Source organism: Pectinophora gossypiella, chromosome 17 (genome assembly GCF_024362695.1).
Source record: "Pectinophora gossypiella chromosome 17, ilPecGoss1.1, whole genome shotgun sequence".
Taxonomy (NCBI): Eukaryota; Metazoa; Arthropoda; class Insecta; order Lepidoptera; family Gelechiidae; genus Pectinophora; species Pectinophora gossypiella.
Window position 1 is genome coordinate 3,230,532 of NC_065420.1, and position 27,199 is coordinate 3,257,730.

The following is a 27,199-nucleotide window of genomic DNA, read 5'->3' on the forward strand; positions in this document are numbered from 1 at the left end:
ATTGATCGCGCTTCATAAATTTATTGGGGTCCGATCCAGTAATTAGTGTGATTACGTACTCGAATCCCTTTGGGGATGCACGATATGAATAATTAAGTAATTGCTTGATAATTACGCTTTATGTTCGGTCAGTAAGGGAAAACTTTGGCTAGTCTATGCGTTTGTCTGAATTCTACTCACTAACATAGTTGGCTCGACCATTGTAAACGGCGATACGGCTGAGCACCTATCACGTTGGTCTATAATACAGAAAGCTCGGTGCTGTGTGGGTGCCTAGGTCATCTTGCGATGGATGTACCTTTTTCCTAATTTGCATTGATGAAAGTCCGGTACCGGGGTTCGAACCGGCGGTCCTCGCTTGAGAAGCAAGTCGCTGAACCACAAGACCACACCAACTTTAATACCAATTGAATAAGGATATTTATGAGTTTGAGTTTTTAGATGCCGCAACGTTTTCGGATTATTCATTCATTCACTCATTCATTTCAAAATTGACAGCTGTCAATCATCCGATTCAATCTGCCAATGCAATGCTGTCAATTTTGATCCTTTCTTTTTCAGAGGAAAAGAAAATGACAGGTATAACTTGAAATAATAAAATATAATGCAGGAATTAGCACCATTGTATCTACTCATCTAAATACATATATAAAAGGAGAAATTGACTGACTGACATATCAAAGCACAGCCTAAACGGCTAAACGTAGACACTTGAAATTTGGAAGGGATGTAGCTTACGTACCGTAGAGGTGCACTAAGAAAGAAATTCCCGAAATTCCCATGGGAACGGGAATTAGCGGGAAACTCCTCCCACGCGGAAGAAGACGCGGGCAAAAGCTAGTTAAATTATAAAAATGTTTTAAGTGCATTATGGACTTTCTAAGAGGCGGAAGGCAAGAGGGAAACCACTGCCCTATTTTTCCCTAAAAGAGTAGCATGGAAAATGCTGCACCGACAAGAGCGTGGCTCTTAAATTGATGATGATGGACTTTCTGAAGTGACAGTTGAAATATTACAGAAAGGGGTGTGGCATTATGAGTAAGTATATTGCAAAGTGTTATCAAGACTACAACAATGTCAAACCACATTGAGTCGCCATATTGGTTAGAAAGAGACATCAGATACATTACGAATGACAACGCAAAATTTTAAGAGGATTCTTTCATTTATTTCTTTCTAAAATTGAGGTGTGTTCCAAAAAAAAATGCCCGTCTTTTTTTTGACGTGACTTATTGTAGATTTGCCGCAAATGGCATTAAATACTTGGCCGGACAAATGGGTAGCGCTGAAGGCTCTCACCCGGAATGCCCATCAATTACCTCTCAGGATAAGTCAATTAAATTAGATGGTGTAACTTGTGCTAATTTTATATATAAATTATTTAAAGAGCCTTCTTAAAATTTTATATCGTCATATACCACCGTATCTGTTGTCTCTTTCTAACCAATTTGACGATATCAAATCTTGAATTATGAGCTGAATCATCCCGTTGATTATTCAATACAGTATCACTAATACCCTGCATGATTATTGGTGCCAATTCCAGTATACACATCACTAATTTAAGAGCCACGCTCTTGTCGGTGTAGCATTCTCTATTCTTGTCTATCAAAGACCAATTCCTTCACCTCCTTATAAGACACGACGTTCGCCTTCTCTTTAATCTGTTCCATGTAAGCTCTTCTTGGTCTTCCCCTTCCTCTCTTTTCTGAGCTGAACTATCCCGCTGAGTATTCGATACGGTATATATGCAGACAAAGTAAAATAAATATTCTGTTAAATACCAGCTAAAAGCTGTCGCCTTAACCATTATCTGAGATTAGAGTAGTGGTAAGGAGGAACTGTATGTCTAAATGTTATTTTTTTTGTAGTAGCAAAGTAGGTATTTAATGGACGGCTCATCCATCACCCAAGAGACTGTCGTCTAGTGATCGAGCGAAATAATCTCCTAAAAGCTTCGATCCGGACTCGGCTGTACGGGAAAGGACTTTTATTTATTAGGTTTGATATCACAGAATAGGCTAGTGTCTAACTAGTCAAATCAGTTACTTTTTACTTAACGTCAAAACACGAAATCACTATGGAATTTGTATAAAAAAGCGAAACAAGCACACTGTGACGTCATAGAAAAACGAGATAAAATGACGGAATTATTATTACGTTTTTCTTGATTAAAATTCATAAATAAGTTGAATACTTACACAAAATTAAATGTTTTTCGTTATTTGAAACGCTGTGTGTCAAAAAAGATTTTTTGATTAAAATTCATAAATAAGTTAAATAGAAAAAAATATATTAATCGTTAGTTTTAGATCTCTTTATTTAGTAATAACAATTTCATAATTTATCTTGAACCTGGTACACGACTCAATTGTTAAGATAGTTTGGTACCCCCTGTGATGATGTGACCTCTTCTAAGCCTATGATCCTGTCTCCTAGGCGCATGATTATAAGATAGGTGTCTACAGCGCCTGTATACTCTTACTAAGTAATGTTTTTATATAATAAGATAGTATATTAGTCATTGTAATTAATCATGTCCTTAACGTGATTCCGTTTTCACAAGGTCCGCTTACCTAACCTGATGATTTGACAGGTCCGTTTGTTTTACAGAAGCGACTGCCTGTCTGACTTTCCAACCCGCAAAATCGCGAAGATCGAATCCAGCATAGGCTTTTTTTAAAATTTAACCAAATTGATTTAACCAAATTTTTTTTGGTTAAATCAATGATTGTCGAATTTGTTTTCGAATTCATGTTTGGATCGTAAATGATTATCTCGTGCTCAGCGGTGAAGGAAAACATCGTGTGGAAACCCACATTCCCGAGAAATACATTTTCGGAGGTATGTGACCTAATCTGTATTGGGCTGGTTTTACTTTCGCGAGTTGGAAAGTCAGACAGGCAGTCGCTTCTGTGAAAACCGGACCTGTTAAATCTTCAGGTTAGGTAAGCGGACCCTGTGAAAAACAGGATAATGCTAGGGACATAATGATGATGATTAACTGTAGTTATTAGATTAACCGTTGTTGCTGGACCGTCCCGCATTCAAGTTTTTTTTCTCGCTGATATTATTTTCGCCCTTCAGAGCAATATGGCCGCCCATTTTTACTGTTACTAAGTATTTTATAAATGTTTGTATGTTTCATTTATGTGCAATAAAGTATATTTGATTGATAGATTGATTTTTTTTAAATAATTTAAGTAAATACAATATATTTTAGGTAGGTTTAATTAACTTTATTGCAGAAATTAAAAGAAATGCAAATATGTTTACATAAAATTAGAAATGTGCTTATATTCTAAAAAGATTACAAGAGATGTACAGGGGTCCCCAAACTAGGCAATGCCTGAATCTTGGGGAACCATTTTATGTACCTTAATAAGTTGCGATCCTAAATACCTATTACATTATTTTAACTAGGTAATATATTGTACCCCTATGCCTACATCCATTAACAAAAAAAAACAAATTTCTCTTTATTACCTATCTACTGAACTAGATAAGAAACCAATTACTATTAGAGATAATTAGGTATTTCGGCAAAAGTAATGTAAGATATACCTAAGGCTACGTTACGAGTGCCTATTAAAATGTACCTAGAATAGGGCTATTTTTTAATACGCGCATAATTATTGTATATCCCTACTTGAATTTGCTGACATACTAATACGTATAACATAAAGTCACGCCCGCGCTGTCTTACGGTGTAGGCAAAACACAAGTCATCAATAAAGATAACAGCCACTACTTTTTTACCCGACTGCGGTGCTTCAAAAAGAGGGTTATATTTGATTAAAATAATGATCCCAACAAAAACATTTTCATGTAAAAATGTTGCCAAGACGATCATATCGATCACAATGTCAAAAAGTCATCAGATCTCATGTAGTGCCAAGTTTCTAACTCTACACGTCCTAATTACACAAACTATAAGTTCACAGACTACACGTTAGGCAAAATATGGGGCTTGGCTGTTTCGTTACTATAAGAAGCCATCGGTACGGCAATGCAAGAAGGGACAAGTCACAGGCATTGTAACTTGGAACCTGACAGAGAGCAGCAGTAACTGTCAGTACTATTCATAGGCGGAGGACAGGAGTCCTAGTACAGCTTTGAAATAGACTACTCTGGGCGCCATCCCACTCGTGTCAGACAGAGTACTGCGGGTAAGAGGGAAACCACTGCCCTTTTTTTCTCTCAAAAAGTAGCGTGCAGAATGCTACACCGACAAGATCGTGGCTCTTAAAAATACGATGATGTTTTTTGTGCTCAATAAAAATATTTTATCTTATTACTCATGACTTGGCTTTTCTTTAAAACATCGTGAACTTAATCGCAAGAGTGAAGAGTCAATTAGGATTTAAATTAGTTTATAAATGGGGCTTATTATAGAGTAGTCTAGGAAGGCGTTTGCAATTTGGCCGGCTTTAAATTAGGCAAACATTTTAAGGCGTTTAAGGCTTGGATAGCCGAGAAATATTCTCAGCAGAGATAGGCAAAGTTTTAGTTTGCTTTGCTGCCAGTTCTTAGTTTTGCGCTGGGTTCAAAGCTCTGGATTCGGGGCAAAATGAAAATTTCGGAATATATTACACTACTTTGACAGAGTATATTGTAGGTATTCCGAGGCATAAAGTATTTATTTAGAGGGAACAGGCAAAGGAACATAGCCATACAGCCAAGTCAGAAAAATCGGGAGTGTCACTTGTAGCCGAATTTTTCAAATTAACAAAACATTGATCGACCTTCTCTAATCTATGATAGTGATCATAGTTCTATAGCTATACAATTTTGATCTGCCTTCAGCTTTACTCAACAAATCACGTAAGTTTTTAAAGGTGTTGATTATATCTGTAAAGAAACACTTAATTTTTCACGTAGGCAATAAAAAAAATCTCATTAAAATAACTGCCCCATACAATTTTATACTTACGGAACCCAGTGTTCATGTTACACAGTCAATTTACTTCATCACGGAATTTCACAATCATGATTTAGAACAAACGGGCTGGGCAGATAACGGTTTATAGCCAAACTTGTTGTAAAAACATTGTTTTTCCTAATTACGGTGTGATAATTAGAGTGGTTTACGAATTTAAGCGATTATTTGGTGTTAACAAGCGGCCGAAAACGCACAGTTTTAAACACGACATTTTATTTTAACTTTTTATTGTGATTGTTTCCTTTTTATTTTTATTCCATATTTAAATTGTTCTGATTTTAAAATAAACAATAATTATTAAGAATAAAACTAAATAATTTATTTTATCTTTTGTTTTAACGGACTCGTCAGCCAGTATTTTATGTATTTCTTTTTTCGAAATTCAAACTTATTTTCTCAATAAATTTTACTTTTAACAGCGCTAGTATTTGAAAACAATTTTTAATAAAAATATCGAAACAAATTCATTATTCGAACGGGACTTTAGTGGCAGCTCAATAATAATAACCCTAACTCAAGCTTTGGTGACATCGGTTATTGCTCTTATAATAAGAGTTTACAACTAAAATAAAATAAAATGTTAATGTTCTTATTCTTGTTGGGATTGGTTCCAACTACCCTGACATTGGATAATGGATTGGCACTAACACCGCCGATGGGCTGGATGACCTGGCAAAGGTTTAGACGTATTACTGATTGCGAAAAGTATCCGAGAGACTGTATCAGGTAAGCGTGACGACCTTTTTCACCTTTGATAATATAACAACCCTCCTTATACAACATAGAGTCCTTCAAGTGAAGTAAAGAAGCTCTTAGTAGGCCAGATGTAGTCAACTTCAAAGTTGACTCATTGCGTCTCTTATCATTTGCCACTTCAATAGAGCTTCTCTATGCTTACCCATCTGGCATAGTCGAGCTGCCATACTTGGCCATTACTTATATAAAAAAATAACATTTAGAACAACAATTATATAAAAACATAACAGCTCACGACTTTCGACGGCCTTCGTGGTCCAGTGGTCGCGCGATCGTCTCACGATCCGGAGGTCATAGGTTCGAATCCCGGTGTGGACGAGAGGTGGTTAGTTACCGTTCCATACTAAGTAATATTTTATTACTTATTGTGATCCTGTGGTATTCTCATTCGGGGAGCGCCGGTACCAGATTTGCACCAATTTACCGATTTACTCTATTTTTTTATTTTATTTTTTTATTTGTGCATTTTCTACTAACACCTCAAATGAGATATATTCGTGAGCGTAAATCATGTTATTTATGATTCTTTACTCTATGGCATTAGGCTTAAAGCACACCTCCCTACCTAGACAAACTTTCTACTCACATAGTAAACAAATCGTTAGGCGTAAAATATGCACCCTTATGTTTGCTCTTTTAGAATAATATACTCAACGAAACCAAATTTAATGTAACCTTCCAGCAAAGAATGACATTTAGTCACGAAAGTAGATAATTATCTAATGAAAATAAACACGTTTGATTCTATTAAAATTGTTTAAAGTAGTTTGGCGACACCTCTACAGGAATAGGGGAGACCCTAAAATTTATAAGTAGATAACATAGATGCTTGATGATTGGGGGCGGAAGGCAAGAGGGAAACCACTGCCCTATTTTTCCCTAAAAAGTAGCATGAAAAATGCAGCACCGAAAAGAGCGTGGCTCTTAAATTGATGATGATGATGAATATAGATGCTTATCGCATGGAATGGGGAATATCATTATAAAAACTGTAGATACGCCTGCAAACTACGAAAGGAACAGGGGGTTAAAATGGCCATATCGAAGCAATTCATCTAAGAAAGAAATATTGCGATTTGCGTATATAAAAGTAAGTGCGCAATGCAAACAAATGTCAAATAGCAATATTGCTTTCTTAGATGAATTGCTTCGATATGGCCATTTTAACCCCCCTGAACGTTAACCCGTGCCCCGCACCAATTGGGCCCCGACTTCACCACCTCTGGGTCTTACTTTAGTCAGCTGAACATGTTCTGACTAGGGAATTCAATCTCGATCTACTTGCTTAATTAGTAATATTATACTTTCTTGTAATTAACCTCACTATCACAAACAAGCAGTTTTCATCGTTTTCAGCCATCCTAACTTTACATTTTTTATGAACTAGACGAGATCCCGAAAATTTCAGGATCTCGCGGGATTGATTTTTCCAATCCCGCGGGTTCTCGAATTTGCGATCTCAAGTCGGGATTGCATTCCCTAGTTCCGACTGGTTGTCAACAAATGATGAAACAGGTATTCAAACTTGTTCACAGTGAGGAGCTAATCAAAAGAACTGCAGACAAATTGGTGGAAGATGGATATCTAGAAGCTGGCTATGAATATTTAATCATCGATGACTGCTGGTCCCAGAAGCATAGGAGCTCTGACGGTCGCTTAATGCCTGATCGGAAACGATTCAAAAGCGGCATGAAAGCTTTGGCTGATTACGTAAGTTTTTTTACACATACAGTTACATTACATTCATTAAGTAGGTAATACAGGGTGTTAGTGACATCGTAACTTATACTGAGGGAAATGATTCGGACCATGATTCAGAGTTTATATCAAGTGGAATTTTCGTTCTGGCATGACGATGACGCTAGTGTGCTCTATCTTGTTTATTACGCGGTTTTTTTAGCATTTATTTTTAAAGGCAATTATGACACGCTGTTTGCTATTAGGCGCTGTAATAAGAATCCATATTATTTTTTAGATTCATAGCAAAGGCTTTAAGTTCGGCATGTATCAGAATTACTCCAACGTGACATGCGCGGGCTACCCTGGCATAATGGACTATGAGGACATTGATATAGCCTCCTTCGTTGAATGGGAAATAGATTATCTGAAGTTGGACGCCTGTTACATTGATCCTTTGAAGTTGGACACAGGTATGTAGAACGGTATGTCAAAGATAGCTTGAATATCAGCAACCCTAAACACAGGACCGCCAAAGGCCCCTAATATGCCTCATGTAACGACATAGATCAGTAAGTAGTAACCGGGACCAACGGCTTAACACGCCTTCTGAAGTATCGAACATCTGACTGTCGGAAAATTTTACCGACAGATCTCTTAGTGTGTGTGTGTGATCTTCACAAAATGACAAAGTAATTTTTACCTCAATTAAAGGTGACAACGGCATTGCAATGGATATACAGCAAAGCTACTGACAATGAAAAGCAAAAAATAAATTCAGATGATCGGGATATTCGAACCCCAAACCTTCGGATTCTGAGCCTAACACTCAAACACAGGACCACAGAGGCCGTCGCAAATGAAGGAATTTAGGATTACAAGAGCGATGTAGGAAATAAAAGGTAAAGATTTTTGGAAGAGGTGGCAGAGGAAGGCCTTGGAAAGTTTCAAAACCAAATTGGAGATGTTAACACGGTTTACAAGGTCGGCCTATTTGTTCAAGGTCGACATAGAAGGACGAACATTGACCAGATTGGAGATGTCCTTAGAAAAGCTTCATTACGATCTACTCTGAACCGGCGTACGTGTATGAAACTATTGATGAATGTGGAGGAAGCAAGAGAAGTATGTCAATATCGAAGCCTCGGAGATCGAAGGAATTTCATAGCCTCTGCTTACCCTGGTGGGAAACAGGCGTGAGTTTATGTATGTATGTGACACGGTCTACTCTGAACCCACACACATCTGTATGAAACAAGAAATAATTAGGAAATAAGAGAAGTACTTACGTCAGGATTCAAAGAAATGGAAATTCTACAGATTCTGTTTACCGTATATCCTTTCAGTAATTCTGTTAACGACGGCCTTCTTGGTCTTATTATTATTATTTTTTATACGCTTGTCAATTTTATTACGTTCCATTGATTTTTAAATGTCTTTGTGAATTTTTTTCAATATAAAAATCGGCACGTAATGTTTTTGGCATCGATAATCATTTCATCTGAATGTACTCTCAACAAATTCTTTAAAAATATTTCTTAGAGTTTACATTTGTTTTAGAAATTCGCATTCTTCTCTCTTTCTTTAGTCTAATACAATCAACCCCAAAACTGAATAGAAAGCAATCAAATCAACAAACCCTAACAGACAGACATAACAAGATCAAAACATCATGATACTAGACGGTGTTTACGAAAATATCATATTATCAAATTACTTATCTTTGAGTAAAAGTACGTCTGAATAAGTAAAAAGACATTAGGCACTTAGGTGTCGTCGACCGATCCAACCGTCGATCACGCTTCAGTCAGGAATAGTGTTGCAAAAAGTCGACAATTCGTCTGTCGATATTGGCCTTCGGCAACGGCCTCCGTGGTCCAGTGGTTGAGCGTTCTGCTACTTCGAATCCCGGTGGAGACAAATCACTTTGTGATCCCTAGTTTAGTTAGGACATTGCAAACTGATCACCTGATTATCCAGAAGTAAGGTGATCCGTTCTTTGGAAGGCACGTTAAGCCGTTGGTCCCGGTTATTACTTACTGATGTAAGTAAGTAGTCGTTACTTGACTCATGTCAGGGGCCTATGGCGGCTCAGTAATAACCCTGACACCATGGTTGATGGGGTTGTTCTCACAATCCACACGATAGAAGAAGATAATAACTGCGGAAAACCTATCGATATACTACAAAGCTACGGCACTAGTCGCGACAATTTTCAAATAATAATTTTACGAGAGATGAAGACAGATTCTTGGGACTGATATTGCAAGAATTTACATATAAAATAGCTCTTAGCTCTTAAATGATTCTATTTGAATATGTTTTCAGCTTATCCAGAGTTTGGAAGAAAACTGAACGCTAGCGGTCGACCGATTGTGTTTTCTTGTAGCTGGCCAGCTTATCAGGAGAGTTACAACATTAAAAAGGTAAGTAATTTTAAAATAGTAAACTACAAGGCCACAGCCTCTGTGGTCTAGTGGTTAGAGCGTTAGGCTCACGATCTGGAGGTCCGGGTTCGATTCCCGATGGGGACATTGTCGAAATCACTTTGTGAGATTGTCCTTTGTTTGGTAATTACTTTTCAGGCTTGAATCACCTGATTGTCCGAAAAAGTAAGATGATTCCGTGCTTCGGAGGGCACGTTAAGCCGTTGGTCCCGGCTATTAGCCGTAAAAACACCTCCACCAACCCGCAGTGGAGCAGCGTGGTGGAGTATGCTCCATACCCCCTCCGGTTGATTGAGGGGAGGCCTGTGCCCAGCAGTGGGACGTATATAGGCAGTTTATGTTATGTTATGTATCTTTATTCAGTTGGTTACATAGGTACACATTGAATCCGTTTCTAGGGTTCCAAACCTCAAAAAGAAACGTGACGCAACGTAGTAGGTGCAGTACGTGCAGGACGTAAAAGTCATCATCTCCATAGCATTATCCCGTTTTCCACAGGGTCCACTTACCTAATCTGCATATTTGACAGGTCCAATTTTTCACACAAGCGACTGCCTATCTGACCTTCCAACCCGCGAAGGGAAAACCAGCCCAATACAGGTTAGGTCACATACCTCCAAAAATGCGTTTCCTCACGATATTTTCCTTCACGGCTGAGCACCTGACATTTATGATCCAAGCATGAATTTGAAAACAAATTCGACAATCATTGGTTAAAACCTGTGCTGGATTTGAATGTACGTCCTCAAAGTTAGAGGCAAGCGTCCTACCAACCGGGCTACCACGGGTCCCGAACATATAAGTATTAATTATCCTTTTCTACTATCAAGATGTAGCGGTAATTCCCATTACAGCCAAACTACACGTCAATTGCCGAAACCTGCAATTTATGGCGAGTATTGGGCGACATTGAGGACTCATGGGCTGTATTGTCCAACGTGATCGATTGGTACGGCCACAATCAAGATAGGATCGCTCCCAACGCCGGCCCTGGCCAATGGAACGACCCTGATATGGTTTGTCGATAATTTATTTATTGCACACAAAACAACACACAACATACAGTCACAGTGTGTTAGTGACATCGTAACGAATACTGAGGGGGACGATTCAGACCATGATTCTGAGTTAATATCAAGTGGAATTTTATCAAGTGGAAAATTCTATACTTTGGCGATATTAACTCAGAATAATGAGCTGAATTTACCCCCTCAGAATTTAATACGATGTCACTTCCACCCCGTACAGGTAGCCATACAAATGCGTATATACATCCCAGTGTTGAGCACTGGTCTCCCCTTAATCAAGCGGAGGCATACACGCTGCTTTACTGCGGGTTGGTGGAAGTATTTTTTTAAGTTTTGCAAAATCCCCCCTATGCAAAATTTGAGATTCCTTGCACATCTAGTTTTTTTCGTGACAAGTGAGTCAGTCAGAGAACCTTTAGTTTTTGTATACATATAAGTAGGTAGACATATATTCGGTAAATCTAAAGTGTATCGCCAATTAGTGTGACGTCACTTTGTGTCAAAGGATATGCATCCTTTTGAACCTTGAGTTGTCAAGGTGAAAGCGGTCGGCAAACTATGTGAGGTGTTTCCTTTGATGCAGCTTTCTCACAAAGTGCCAAATAATAATGTATGAGTATAACAATTATGACGTCACTTGGTACAACAGCTCCTTTTTCCAGACTGAGAGTTCTATAGTAATATCCAACCAGCTATGTTAAGTTCTATGTAAGAGGGGGCGAATCCATTGTACAATTCCTGGAAACTACGTGATATCAATTATCTAAGATTTGAACATGAATTCAAACGCATATAGTCAAAATCAGTTGTGTCGAGCCCAAATCAAGATTCGAATCCGACAAACTAATTTATCGTTATAAAATAAGTTTCTACCACCGCGTCAAATGCTCACCCTACTGCCACACCCCGGACACTTCATAGAAAACACCTCGTTTTACACTGAAACTACACATTGACATTATCAACACGCGCAACTGTGTGTGTGACGTCTGAGGGTTACCAATGAGGGATTTTCTTTTTATTTATTTTTATTTTTATCCTAAATTCTGGATAGATGGCGCTAAACTTTGTAGGTTACTGCAAGGAACGGAACGTTATATTATTTGCGATTTTCTTTTTGAAATCATTAAACGAAAAGTATATTTTACTTTTTCCTTTTTCAATGAACTAATTAATTGCATTCACATTATTTTTACAGGACTGATAAACATTGTTGAGACCAATGTCCACTCATCCAAAACCTTTAAATTATATAGGCTATACTTTATGGCGCTTTACTTCTATAATATAAGAAAGTGATTGTCTTTGGTTAAGCTCTCTCTCTGGAAAAATATTGTAGAACGTGGTGTAAGATTTTTGATGAAGAAGCATTATAATAAAAGAACAATAAATAATATCGAGTTTTAATGAGAAACAAGAAGAAGAAATATCCCGGCATCCCCAACAGTGGTAGCAGAGCGTAGTTCCGAGAAATTGGTAAGAAAATCAACAAGATTCTAATAAGGAAAAATGGCGTCATCGGAATTCCAGAAATTTCATTGTAATATTAGACAATTTGCCGGCGAAGACTATGCAGTATGGAAATTCAGAATTAGCGCAATATTGAGAGAAAATGAATGTTTGGATGCTATAAAAAATATCGAGTTTGCGAGTAATAAAGAAAACACAAAAGCTGAAGCACGTGCTCAAAGCATAATAATTGGCGCAGTGGCCGACACATATTTAGATTACATTCAAGATGAAGACACAGCCTATAATATGATTCAAAAATTGGAAAGTAATTTCATGAAGAAAGGAACAAGAAGCAAACTATTTTTGAGACGACAATTAACGGACATAAAATACATAGAAGGTACACCACTATGTGATCATTTTTTGACATTATCTAAATTATTTAATCAACTAAGGGATGCCGGAAGTCCATTGAGCGAAGAAGAAAAAATAAATATTATATTGTTGTCAATGCCATCGTCATATGACATTATTGTAACAACACTGGAATCAATGCCCAACCTTACAGTCGACATAGTGAAAGATCGTCTACTTGGTGAAGAAGAAAAAAGAAACAAAATAGAAAAAATAGAAAAAGGACATTATAAAACTGCTTTTACATGTTTTCAATGCGGAAAGGAAGGACATAGAAAATATGAATGCCGTTCAAGAACTTGGTCAAGAGGGCAGTATACTCCTGGAAGAGGACAGACATATACTCCTGGAAGTGGACAGACATATACATCTGGAAGAGGACAGACATATACTCCTGGAAGTGGACAGATATATACACCCGGAAGAGGACAGACATATACACCCGGACAAGGACAATCATATACACCTAGACGAGGACAGAGAGGATATCAAGGACCAAACAGAGGATTTCGTGGGAATGGAAGAACAGGTAACGGACAACGGGGATGGCAAAATCAGACGTTTGCTGCAGACATGTCAGCAGAGGAAGGTGCATATTGTTCAGGAACGGACAAGGAATTTTCAGGTGAGCGAGTAAAATTGAATAATGATAGTGAAACGTTAACTTGGTGTATTGACTCTGGCTGCTCTGATCATTTAATTAATACTAAAGATTATTTTTACGAATATGTGGAATTAAGTAAACCAAAAATTATAGCTGCAGCTAAAAATGGTGTAACTTTAACAGCAGTAGGAATTGGAAATATATATGTGAAAGCTTATGTAGGACAAAGATGTTCTGACTTTACTATAAAAAATGTTTATTATGTACCGGAATTGAGAAAAAATTTATTGTCTGTATCTAAAATAGAAAACAGTGGTTTCAAAGTTGAATTTTCTAACGGCAAAGTGAGAATATATAAACACAATTATCTATCTTTGATAGGCAATATTGAGGGTTCATTGTACACTATTAAAGTGTTTCCACAATTTGAAATTGAGAGTAACTTTATATCAAAACATGAAAGTGATATGTTACAGTTGTGGCATAGAAGGTTTGGTCATTTAGGATTAAAAAACTTAAATTTACTTGCACAGAGACAAATGGTCCATGGATTAGATAACTTAAAAAATAACACAATAGATCATACTTTATGTGAACCATGTTTGGTAGGAAAAATGACAAAATTACCTTTCAATAAATCAGGACGTAGGGCAACTAGGCCTCTTGAGTTAGTACATACCGATGTGTGTGGTCCCATAAATCCAGCTACTAAAGAAGGATATAAATATTTTGTAACATTCATTGATGATTACACACATTTTGTAATTGTATATTTAATTTCAAACAAAAGTGAAGTTTTTGAAAAATTCAAAATTTATTATAATTATGCAACTAATCATTTTCAAACTAACCTTTTGAAGTTGAGATCAGATAATGGTAGGGAATATGTATCAAGGGAATTTCAAGATTTTTGCTATGACAAAGGTATACAGATGCAACACACAGTGCCGTATAACCCACAGATGAACGGAGTAGCGGAACGAATGAACAGGACTTTAGTAGAAAAGGTGAGGACAATTCTCATTGATTCTAAACTTGGAAAGGACTTTTGGGGGCATGCTGTGTTATTCTCAGCATATGTTACGAATAGAAGCCCAACATTGGGAAAGGACAAGACCCCTTCAGAATTATGGGAAGGAAGAGTACCAAATGTATCGAATATGAGAGTATTTGGATGTGTAGCATATAATTATGTTCCTAAAGAGTTGAGACAGAAACTGGATAATAATGGAAAAAGGATGATATTTATAGGATATAGTACTTCTGGATATAAATTATATGATGAGGAGACAAATAAGGTTATAGTTGGGAGAAATGTAGTATTCAATGAAAAACAAAAGAAAGAAGATGAATATTGTTATATACCGTTTAATATGGATAAAGAAAAACTAGATGATACAGAAGGAGACAAAGAAGATGAAAAAGAAGAATATCAGGAATGTCAAGAAGAAGTATGTGAAGAAAAAATATGTGAAGTAGAAGAAAATATAATTAGTATAAAGCCAAGACAGGAAAATAAAGAGAAGAAAATTTATGGAAAACCAGGACGTGACAACAAGGAGAAGAAAGAGATTAAATTACAAGAAAGAGGGAGAGATAAAAGGAAGATAGTGAAGCCAAAGTGGCAAGAGGAGTATGAATTGGATTTAAGTTCAGAAGATGAAGCGTTGTATGCTCTATTGACAAGTCAACAAGACGTACCATTAAATTTTGATGATATAAATCAAAGAGAAGATAAAGTAGAATGGGAAAAGGCAGTAGCTGAAGAATTAAAAGTATTAAAGGATAGTGACACATGGAGAATTGTACATAAACCAGAGAAAGAAAGGTTACTGGATAGTAAATGGATATTTACAAGAAAAGAAGTAGGAAATGAGGAAATATGCAAAGCAAGATTAGTAGTAAGAGGTTTTCAACAGAAGGAGAATTTAGAAGATATATACTCACCAGTACTGAAGCTTCAAACCTTGAGAGTTTTATTATCTATTGCCGCACAAAAAGAATACAAAATCCATCAGATGGATGTAAAAGGAGCATTTCTATATGGGAGGATAGATGAAGATGTATATTTGAAACCTCCACAAGGACTAGATATTCCAGAAAGTCATGTGTTGAAACTTCAAAAGTCATTATACGGACTCAAGAAATCACCAAAATACTGGTATGAAAAATTCACTGAAGTAATTACAAATTATGGATTTATCCGTTCACAAAATGATTACTGCCTCTATAACAAAGGTGAAATCTATATACTTTTATATGTAGATGATTTACTCATAATTGGGCCAAATGAAAAAGAGATAGAAAAGATAAAGTTATTTTTGAAAACACAATTTAGAATGAAGGATTTAGGTTCTGATAATTTAACTTACCTTGGAATTAGCATTCAAAATAATTCAGAGTGCATTTCAATAAATCAAACCAAATATTTACAAAATGTTTTATTAAAATATAACATGATTGACTGCAAAGGTTGTAACTCACCGATGGACTTAAACTTTAAACTTGAGTTTGATGATTCAGAAATTGATATGTCTCTTGAATACCAATGTAGATCTTTGATAGGTTCTTTAATGTACGCCATGGTAAGCACCAGACCAGACTTTGCCACATCAGTATCATATTTAAGTAGATTTCAGTCAAAACCAACTCTAAAGTTGTGGAAAGCTTTAAAAAGAGTACTTAGATATGTTAAACAAACAGTAAATTACAGCTTGATATATTATAAAAATAACTTAAATGACTGTGACATTCTGATAGGTTTTGCTGATGCCGATTTTGCTCGAGATAGTGATAGAAAATCTACTAGTGGATATATATTTAAATTGTTTGGAAATACAATTTCGTGGAGATCTAGAAAACAAAGTACAGTAGCACTTAGTACTACAGAAGCAGAGTTAGTATCATTGTGTGAGGCATCCGTAGAAGCATGTTGGTTACATAAGTTGTTGTCAGATTTAAATATTAATATTAAAAATGTTGTAATTTATGAAGATAATCAAAGCACCATGAAAACTGTTAAAAATCCAGACCAAAAGAGATTGAAACATGTTGATGTAAAGTTCAATTTCGTTAAACAAAAGGTAGAGGAAGGATTGATCACTGTTAAATATATTTCAACTGTAGATCAACTTCCTGATGTTTTCACCAAGCCTCTTGTTGGTGAAAGATTTTGTAAGTTAATTAACATGCTAAACTTAAAGTAAAATATGTTGTATGTAATTATGTTGTAAGTTTAAAACGTTGAAGAATTTACTGTAAGTAAAAGAAAGTTATTAAGTTAGAATAGATAAAAGTAAATAAATATATAAAAAAAAAATATAGGATTAAATAAATAAGTTAAATAGAGAAATGAGTTAGTTAGTATAAGAACAATTTTGTTTAGAAAAAGTATGTTTTTTTTTATAAATTAGAGAAATAAATAAGTTAGTGACTGTGGATTAGTATAAGAATTATTTTGGTTAGTTTTTTTTTAATGTTTAAAAGTAAATTGAGTTAGTTTTTTTTTTGGTGTTGGTTGTTTTTTGAAAGAGTAGGGTGTTTATTTAAAGAATATGTTGTTTATGTTAGTATCATTTAGAAGTTTTATTTTTGGTTATTATGATAGGGGATATGTTTCTTATGTTTTCTTTAATAATGTTTATGTTTTTGTAATGAGTGAACATTGAGGGAGAGATTGTTGAGACCAATGTCCACTCATCCAAAACCTTTAAATTATATAGGCTATACTTTATGGCGCTTTACTTCTATAATATAAGAAAGTGATTGTCTTTGGTTAAGCTCTCTCTCTGGAAAAATATTGTAGAACGTGGTGTAAGATTTTTGATGAAGAAGCATTATAATAAAAGAACAATAAATAATATCGAGTTTTAATGAGAAACAAGAAGAAGAAATATCCCGGCATCCCCAACAAACATGAACCCGACAGCCTACGTTAAATTTTATTGCAAGTTATTAGCAAATTTTGATAAACAATCACCCTGAAAAATAAGTAGTTACATGCGCCGGAAATCAATATCAAATTAAATATTCAAATCAGATGAAAGAACGTCGGCGTTCACTTTCCAAATTCGAACATATAAACTAGACTGATGAAAAACGACGCTAAGCGCGCAGACTTCACGAATCAAGGCTAAACTATAAACCTAGCTCAGCCGCAGATGGCGAGCGGATTTCCGTTCTATGTTTTACGGCCGTAGTATAATTCCTTATTCTATGGTAGCGACCCTAGCTGTTATAAGCAATATACTCACACAAACAACCAGCCTCTAAAGCTATTAAAACGTCCGCTAATTTATCAGCTGATAGATATACCCGTAGCGATTAAAGAGGGAACATAGATTTTCTCTCAAGCGCAGTTTCATTGCCACAAAGAGGCTTATATTTTACAAGCTGTTACCCGCAACTTCGTACACATGAAACCCAACTACTAAAACTATAGAAGTTTCATAGAAATTTGACACCTCTTTTTACCCCCTTAGGGGTAAAATTTTGCCAAATCCCGTCTTAGTGAGTGCCTACGTCTTTCTCGAAATATGCGGGGATTAGCCGGGATTCAGGTCTTTAACTACGATTTTGGGTACCGCCTGGTCCAACATTGTTTCAATCAATTTCGATTTTCGACAAACCTTTTTTAAATTTTATTTCGAAACCCCATAGAATTTGAAGTTAGAACTACTTGGTAATCTTTTTAAAGATACTATTGAAATACAATAAATTACCTGTTTTTCTCACACAGTTACGGTCACAGTCCTTTGATATAGATATGTCCTACAAAACCTTAGATCGCTTATGCGCTAAGTAAGCACCTGAGCCGGCGACGCAAACCCGCAAAAATTTAACCATAGGGGTCTACTCAGACACTCTTCAGAATGTAGCGAGGCGTGAAGCCCATTAGAAGGTACTAGTCTGGGGCGGTTTAAAAAAGTACCCTTGATATTAGTAGTACAAAGGACAATCGTTATGGATGGTAATATAAGGGTCTAAGGACTTCCTAACAACAGTGGCTGCAAATTGTCTTCTAATTAGATAGATATTATAATTATTTATTGAGCACAATGGATAAAAGATACAGAAATAAGGACAACAGATACAGAAAGGCACAACATGTAGTCTTATTGCGGCCTTATTTTTCCAGGAAACCCAAAGGCACTAACCGGATTCTTTTTTCTGTTTTCCCTTCTACAAAGTTTGTAAAAAAATCGTCGTGTCTTTTTAAGTGTCCAATCATCTGGCCTCTTCTGTCCTCAATAACTCTCAATATTTAACTTATTTTTTTCACCCTTCTCCAACACCACATTTCATAAGCGTTGAGTCTCTCTGTGTCTTTCTGTGTCAGTGTCCAAATCCCACATCCATAGAGGGCTATATATACATCCATAGGGTCAATTATGCCCGAGTTTCTAATTTGCTAGGGACAGGTTCGATTTTGATGATTTTTTCTTTTGTAAGCATTTAAAATTAAAAAGATACATATTTCGATCAAATAAAAAAGATGTTTCTGATTTTAAATGATATAAAAAACTACGCTTACAGAAGAAAAAAATCATAAAAATCGGACCTGCCCCTGGCAAGTTAGAAGTGAAACCCTTCATTGTATCCACTAATACAGTATAAGAAAGTTTTAATGCGTCGTTTTCTGATCGCTTTGGCGATCTTGTCCTTGGTTTGACGATAAGCATGCAAATTTTAAAAATACGATTTCCTAAATTGTACGCAATGAAACAGTCATAATAAATACTGGGAATCTTATTTGTCCCTATTGTGTATCTAATATGATTGATGATGATAATTTACCCGTGTAATAAATTATGTGTTGGCCTAAAAGACAATATCCAAAAACTATGATGTCATTCTCTGATATGAAAATCGATATAATTTCCCATTTAAGTACTTCCTCAAATTTTGTACACGATAATGTTGTATCATATTACAAGGTTGAAAAGAAAAATGATATCCTACGTGGTGTAGTGGTTAGAGCGTTGTGCTCACGTTCTGAAGGTCCGGGTAACATTCCCGGACATTGTCGATATCATTTAGTGAGACCGTCCTTTGTTTGACAAGACATTACAAGCTTGATTCACCTGATTTTCAAGCTTCGGAAGGCACGGTCCCAGGACACTAACTCAAACACCTCCACCAACCCGCAGTGGAGCAGCGTGGTGGAGTATGCTCCATACCCCAACCGGTTGATGGAGGGGAGCCTGTGAGGCAGTGGGACTTAAACAGGGTGTTAGTGACATCGTAACGAAAACTGAGGGGGATGATTCAGACCATGATTCTGAGTTAATATCAAGTGGAATTTTCCGTCAGAAAATTCATGTTGGAAAATTCCACGTGAAATTAAGTCAGCAACGTGGTCTGAGCCATCCCTCAAAGTTTCGTTAGACGTGTATGTACTTGTACGAGGTGTAAATGACATCGTAATGAATAATGAGAGGGATGATTCAGCTCATTACTCTGAGTTAATATCAATTCGAATTTTCCATCGCAAAAGTTTAAATGAAAATAATTTCAAAGAATTTAAAGAAATCATGAATTTTGCGACGGGAAATTCTACTTAAAATTACCTCAAAATCTCGGTCTGAATCATCCCCCTAAGTATTCTTTACGATGTCACTAATATGCTATATAAACCATCTTTTAATAATGTACATGAAACTTTTATCTCTTAAGATCTTTATTTACATTCCAACCTACTTTCACACGCTCTTCAACTAATGCATAAGATTAACATTATTAAGTCATTCATCATTTCCAGCTTGTAATAGGAAACTTTGGCTTATCTCTGGATCAGGCCCGGATTCAGATGGCTATATGGGCCATAATGGCGGCCCCATTATTAATAAGCGTGGACCTAGATGACATCAGGCCTGAATTCAAGGAGGTTTTACTCAATAAAGAGGTTATATACGTCAATCAAGATGTTTTGGGCAAACAGGGTCTGAGAGTGTACAAGAATAGGAATAGTAAAGTGGTAAGTGTGTGTTATTGGATTCAATCTGACATTTGGCGGAAACGCATGAATTTTCATAGTTATGAGCACGCGCTGTGCTTGCTCGCCTAAAACGTCATTCTTCTTCTTTTCTTCTTTCTTTTTTTCTTCTTTTCTTCTTTTCTTCTTTTTCTTATCGTGTCGATGGCAAAAAAGACTACTTAGACAGTTTCCTCCCAGTATTTGGCTCCAGCGATGGCATTGTCAGTAGCCTGTATAACGACATAAAAGTGCGTCCACGCTGAGCGAGAATCTGCCCCCGTACGAGAGAATCCTCGGTATTTTTGCGAGGCTGCTGTTACGCGCGGCAAACGCCTTGCGAGGCTACTCGTTCTGTTTGGAGCAAAAATCCTATCCTATTCAAGATAGATAGTACTAGCTAATTATTTTTGGCACCTCACTTTATCTGCCAAATGCGAAAAATAAAATATTATGTGATTATACATAATAGGTACTTCTACATCTCTAAATCACGCGCGTTTCACGTCAGACAGAGTATTGCGGGAAGGAAGGCAAAAGGGAAACCACTGCCCTATTTTTCCCTAAAAAGTAGCATGGAGAATGCTACATCGACAAGAGCTTAGCTCTTAATGATAATTACATTTCTTAATTGTTCAATAAAAATTACATTAAAATTAATGTTTACTATCATTTCAAATAGGTATTAAAAAAAATAGGTGTCTTTTAATACTAGCATTAATTTTTAATGTAATTTTCATCTTTTCTTAAGTAAATTTTATTCTTCTCTAACTTAATTAAATTAATAAGTCTATTTTAAAAAACCTAATATAAAATAATGAACGCCTACTAAAAACGTGATAAGATTTTTTAATCATAAGACTTAATAAACCAATTAATTCTTTTAATTTTATTAATACTAGGAAATCTGGTCACGAGAGTTAGCAGACAGATCCTATGCCGTTGCTTTTATAAGTAAAAAAGATTATGGAGCTCCTTACCCGGAACACAACTTTACTTTCACCCAGATGAAATTACCAGAAGGAAAATACAAAGTTAGAGTAAGTATTAAAAGTTGTTTTAATTCAATTTTGAGATCAGGGGTTCAATTAAAAAAGGATCAATGTTGCCAAAGAATTCTTCAGCAACCCACAGTGAAGCGACGTACCTAATCGAGCAGATACTCGTACTCTATGGGGGAAAGGGTGCACCAGCCCTTGCGGCGCGCCTTCGACCAGAAGCCGTACTATGGTACAACAAAACAAATTATGCTCGGGGGCTTAAAAAGGCCGCGTCGAAGCAATTCATCTAAAAAGCAATATTGCAATTTGACATTTGCGCATATAAAAAGTATGTGCGCAATGCAACCAAATGTCAAATAGCAAAATTGCTTTTTTAGATGAATTGTTTCGATGTGGCCTTCAGCTAAAAAGCAAAAATATCGAAAAGCAATTTTGCTTTTTTAGATGAAATGTTTCGCCTGGCCTTTATAGTCCTTCTGCTTTTTTTGAAAAACGAAAAATGCGACGGGTTTTTATAAAAAAAAAACAACAATATTATTAGCGTTTTCACTTTAAATCTTAAGATTTCATTGATCTTTGTATAGCCGAATATAAAGACCACAGCTAATTTAACTTGCAAGGCTGAAAATGTTACGAAGTTTCTCAAATTTCAAGTTGACAGTTATAATGTTAATCAACAGTTGCCACAGACTTCATAACTCTAGGCTAGTAACCCCATCTGTGAAACTTAAAAACATTTTCTTACTTCGAAATGTTTATTTGACAGTTTATTTTAGAAGTATACTCGGGAGCTCAGAAATGTGGGTACTTTTCTTTCTGTGGGTATTTCTAGTGTGATCTTCGTGGTTCAGTGATTGAGCGATCATCTCACGATCTGGAAGTGACAGGTTCGAATCCCGGTGTGCACAAGGGGTTGCGAGTTACCGTTCTATAAGTAGTATTTAGTAGTTTTTTTTTGTAGTAGTATTTTTTTTTTTCTATTTCTCTTTTGTTTTGTATTTTCTTTTTTCCTGTTTGTGCAATAAAGTATTTGTTATGTTATTTATTACTGATGAAGTCATTGTGGTTCTGTGGTACACCGGCATGCTTCTTAATCGGGAAGCGCCAGTTCGAACCCTGGTACCTGACTTGTACCAATGAGTTAGTAATTTACCTTAAGTGCAGTTTCTACTAATTCCTCAAATAGGATATATTCGTGAGCACACACATAAGTTTGTGTATGTATGTACGTATATGTATACTTGGAACCACCTGCCATTGACTACATCAGCAGAGCGTGTGGTAGATCTAACTTATGCATTTTTTCATACAAATGTTTCTTCCCGCTAACTCCCATTTCCGTGGAAATTTTGCAATATCCTGTTGCAACTAAGCTTTAAGTTAACTAAGGTACCTGCATGCCAAATTTCAAGCGTCTAACTTAAGCGGTTTGGATTTTTCATACAAAAGGATTTTCCCGCTAATTCCCGTTCCCGTGGGAATTCCGGGAATTCCTTTCTTAATGCACCTCTACGGTACCTAAGCTACGTCCCTTCCAAATTTCAAGTGCCTACGTTTAGCCGTTTAGGCTGTGCGTTGATATGTCAGTCAGTCAGTTTCTCCTTTTATATATTTAGAAGATGTTAGTGACATCGTAACGAAAGCTTTAAGGAATGATGATTGAACCCATAATCCTGAGTTGATATCAAATAGAATTTTCCGTCGCACAAGTATGGAACTGAAAATAATTTTAAAAAATCCATGATATTTCCGAGATGAAATACCAGTTGATATCAACTAAGAAGGAAATGCAAACGGCTAAAAGCTTATTAGTTCTTAGTATAACTTAGAAGCCAGTAAAAGTATGCAGGCTTACCAGAGAACACTTATTGAATGTGGAGGAAGCAAGAGAAGTATGTCAGGATCGAAGCAAATGGAATTGCATAGTGTCTGATTATCACGCTTGCAAATTATAATATGTATCAGGGAACAATGACGCAGGAAGAGAATACTATTATTTTATTTTTAAAACAAGTAAGTAGTAAGTAGGTGGAATAGTTATTATGTAGTTTATGTAGGTACTCGTAAGTGTATCTATCTTTGTATTTCTTTTATAAGTACGTCAAGAGTATTCCCATGCTGCACTATCCCGCTATATTACATAATATTAAATATCTCCTATACTTAAAGGTTGCCTGGAAGAGATTGCTACTAAGCAAAACGGCCGCCTATTGTACTCATTCCATTCATCTTTTGTTTTGTTTTTTAATTTTTCCTGTTTGTGCAATAAAGTGTTTGTTATGTTATATTATGTTAAGTACAATAGATTTAAAAGGGTCTACCCTTCGCGTAGTGTACCTACTGTTATAGAATTAAGAATAATACTACGTATAGAATGGTATCTCTTCGCCCCGCACCTATTCGATTTGTATCTCACCCCCTCTGGGTCCTTCTTTGGTCTTAAAACGCCGTAGGCCACACGGACTGTGCCTCGTTGACACTTGACGCCAAGCACGTGGTAAGAATGAGACGTTTGTATCGAGTATCCTACGTATTATAATTGTATGATTTCAGGACTTATATCTTAAGGAAAACGTACCAAGTTTTGGCCCGGATGGGACATTTCCGGTACGGATAAACCCTACAGGTGCGTATGATTTCTAAAAAGATTTATTACTTTCATATATAGACCATATTTTACAAACATCGAGTGAGAACCTTTTACTACCCGGTCCTTCATTGTTATGCAAAAGGAACTAGGTAATATTGTTATTTACAGTATTATTTAGTCGGTTATTCACGTGCCAGATAATTAACAGGGTTTCAAGTATTGCATTTTGTTTGGTACCTAGTCTACGTGGCACTACTAGAACAGCCTCCATAGTCTAGTGGTTAGAGCGTTAGGCTCACGATCTGGAGGTCCGGGTTCGATTCCCGATGGGGACATTGTCGAAATCACTTTGTGAGACTGTTCTTTGTTTGGTAAGGACTTTTCAGGCTTGAATCACCTGATTGTCCGAAAAAGTAAGATGATTCCGTGCTTCGGAGGGCACGTTAAGCCGTTGGTGCTATTAGCCGTAAAAACACCTCCACCAACCGGCATTGGAGCAGCGTGTTGGAGTATGCTCCATGTCCCCTCCGGATGATTGAGGGGCGGCCTGTGCCCAGCAGTGGGACGTATATAGGCTGTTATGTTGGTACCTAGTCACTGTGGTGTACCACAGTACACCGGTTTGTATCTCAAATGGGGAGTGCCGGCGGTACCAAACTTGCACCAATGAGTTATTAATTTATCTTAAGTGCAGTTTTCACTAACACAGTTGGTTCAACCATCACCGCTGTGAGGTTTGAGTACTTAGAGACTCCCCACACTAGCGTTTTTCGAGCGTCGTCGTCGTGTCAACGTCCGCGCAAAGTCGACGCGACAATTTCTATTCTATTCTATTCTACATCGACGCCAGCGCTGGCCGGCTGCCGAACGCCGAGCGTGCGCGGCGCTGGCGTCACGAAAGACGCTAATGTGGAGGGTCTAGCGATAGATATATCTAGACTACCCAATTGGACTATAGTTTTGAGCTTTTTGTAAGTTAATTTTGTTGGGTCGCCTGTTACAACAGTGCAATTAGTTATATTAATTTCCGGTATTAAGGGTTCCTTACAACTTTTCACTTTTTTATGTAGGAATAAAGTTTATTGTGTTAATTTTTCAGGTTTATAAACAGAAACATTTTAACGTTTTTTATTTTTATTTTCAGGTGTTAAATTCTTTAAGTTTATTCCAAAAGAGACTGAGAACGAAGTTTACAATAAGTAATTAATATAAAGTCCAATTATATTTTCATGTTTCTGATGTAATTCCTAAACGTAATATTCTTATTCATAATAAACGATTTAATTTATTTTTTCTGTTTTACTTGCGTCTCTATCCAACCAAGGTAAGCAGAGACTATGGAATTCCATTTGCTTCCATCCTGACCCATTTCTCTTGCTTCCACCACATTCATCAATCGTCTCATATACGCACACCGGTTCAGCGTAGATCGTACTAAAACTTTTCTAAGGACATCTCGAATTTGGTCAATTTATGTCATTTTAGGTCCGTCTAAGTACCTTATGTGTCGATTTCCTTGTATTTATTAGATTCTTATTCTTATTGTCTCAAGTATATAACATTACTCATGTAATTAAAAATTTAAACCTTGTGACGATCAGCCAACCAATCGTCAATTATATAAAGCTGCTTATGCGCTCTGCCGGCATTTGGATTTACGACATGCCCGGGAAGACAAGCTGCTGGTCATCGTTGCCCTAGCATTGTCCCGTAACAGGGTCCCCTTACCTAACCTGAAGATTTAACAGGACCGGTTTTTTACAGTGACTGCCTGTCTGACCTTCCAACCCGCGAGGGAAAAACCAGCCCAATACAGGTTAGGTTAGGTTAGCTTACGTACCTACGAAAATTGTATTTCTCGGGAATGTGGGTTTTCTCACGATGTTTTTCTTCGCCGCTGAACATATTGTGATAATAATTTATGATCCAAACGTGAATTTAAGTATGAAGACGAGCTGCTAATCGCGTACAAAAATGTTTATTTACTACTAGACCAACATAGAAGTTTATGTGAACTCTTTCAAAAACAATTTTTGTTTTACAACACTTCTTTCATTGTTATTTGTGTAATAAAGTTATGAAAATGGCATAATTGTCACCATGGAGTGTTTAAGACGAATATTTACGGGTCGATTTGGCAACAAAGAGGGTGTTACGTCCGATGGGAGTGGAAAGAAGCCAAGGACGGACCTAGGGTTGAAGGGTCTAGCCACAAACAAAAGTACTGTAGCGTATGTGAAAAATTTTGTAGAAGTGTAGAGGAAAATTTAGGCACAGGTAAACTTTTTAATCTTCTTCTTTTTTTCTAAGCCAGAAGGAAAGGGAGGAAGGGAAAGACCAAAAAGAACTTAAGTACATGGAACAGATTAAAGAAAAGGTTAACGTCGTGTCTTATAGGGAAGTCAAGGAATTGGCCTTTGATAGACTAGAATGGAAAATGCTACATTGACAAGAGCGTGGCTCTGAAATTGATGATGATGAAACTTTTAATGAGGATAAAGAGAAATAATAAGACCTGAAAACCATGGTAACCCAGTTGATAAACGATTGCCTCTCACTTTGAGGTCGCAGGTTTGAATCCAGCACAGGCGTAACCTAATACAAAATCCGTTAAGTTAGGACCTACGTCCTAAAAGGAACCCCGTGCAAATTTTGAGACTCCTACCAATTTAGTTTCTGAAATATTGTGATAAGTGAGTCAGTCAGTCTTCTTATATTCTTACACAATGTTACCATAATTCCTGGGACCCTAAATGTTCCGAGTCCGTCCCTGTGCACCAACCGAACGAGGCTTTACGAGCTACGAACCGGCTAACGATCCGAGCAGAATCTGCGGTTTGAACTGAAAATGTGATTTAATGTGTACTCGTTTCATAATGCACAGCTAAATAATGCGCAAGATATTAAGCAATCCATGCCAGGAATGTGTTATTTTAATTACTAAACAACATCACAAACGCGACAATATCCCAATTGGGGTAACCAGAGGTACATCCATCGCAAGATGAACTAAGTAGCCACCGAACCGAACTTTCTGATAGACCAACGTGATTAGGTGGTGAGTCGTATCGCCGTCTATAATGGTTGAGGCAAATGTAAATTAATTACTAAACAAAACCTACACATATCACGCCCGTCCCCCCTACTAGAGTGGGTAGAAGAGTCATCTTCTCTCGTGTGGGTTGTGAAATCAAAGACCGACCTCATCAACTCTGGTGTCAGGGTTACTATTGAGCCGCCAAAGGTCCCTGACTTTGAAATAATTCGTGTATATGTATGCAATAAAGAATATTTGATTTTATTACCTATATAAGT

General features: G+C 36.7%; 1 protein-coding gene across 5 annotated transcripts in view; it reads left to right on the forward strand.

Annotated features, from left to right (window-relative positions):
* Positions 1-25,149, forward strand: part of LOC126374380 (alpha-N-acetylgalactosaminidase-like) — a 191,249-nt gene extending 166,100 nt beyond the window's left edge. Inside the window, exons 1-10 of one of the 5 annotated variants that reach the window (XM_050021000.1) lie at positions 5,125-5,172; positions 5,362-5,668; positions 7,234-7,408; positions 7,674-7,848; positions 9,704-9,801; positions 10,677-10,838; positions 20,081-20,296; positions 21,196-21,333; positions 23,848-23,920; positions 25,029-25,149. In XM_050021000.1, coding sequence (XP_049876957.1) covers positions 5,520-5,668; positions 7,234-7,408; positions 7,674-7,848; positions 9,704-9,801; positions 10,677-10,838; positions 20,081-20,296; positions 21,196-21,333; positions 23,848-23,920; positions 25,029-25,087 — 1,245 coding nt within the window. In that variant the 5' untranslated portion in view covers positions 5,125-5,172; positions 5,362-5,519 and the 3' untranslated portion in view covers positions 25,088-25,149. Of the gene's footprint in view, positions 1-5,124; positions 5,669-7,233; positions 7,409-7,673; positions 7,849-9,703; positions 9,802-10,676; positions 10,839-20,080; positions 20,297-21,195; positions 21,334-23,847; positions 23,921-25,028 lie in introns of those variants that run through there. The other 4 variants (XM_050020999.1, XM_050021001.1, XM_050021002.1 and 1 more) reach the window with 4 other exon arrangements.
* The last annotated feature ends 2,050 nt before the right edge of the window (positions 25,150-27,199 follow it).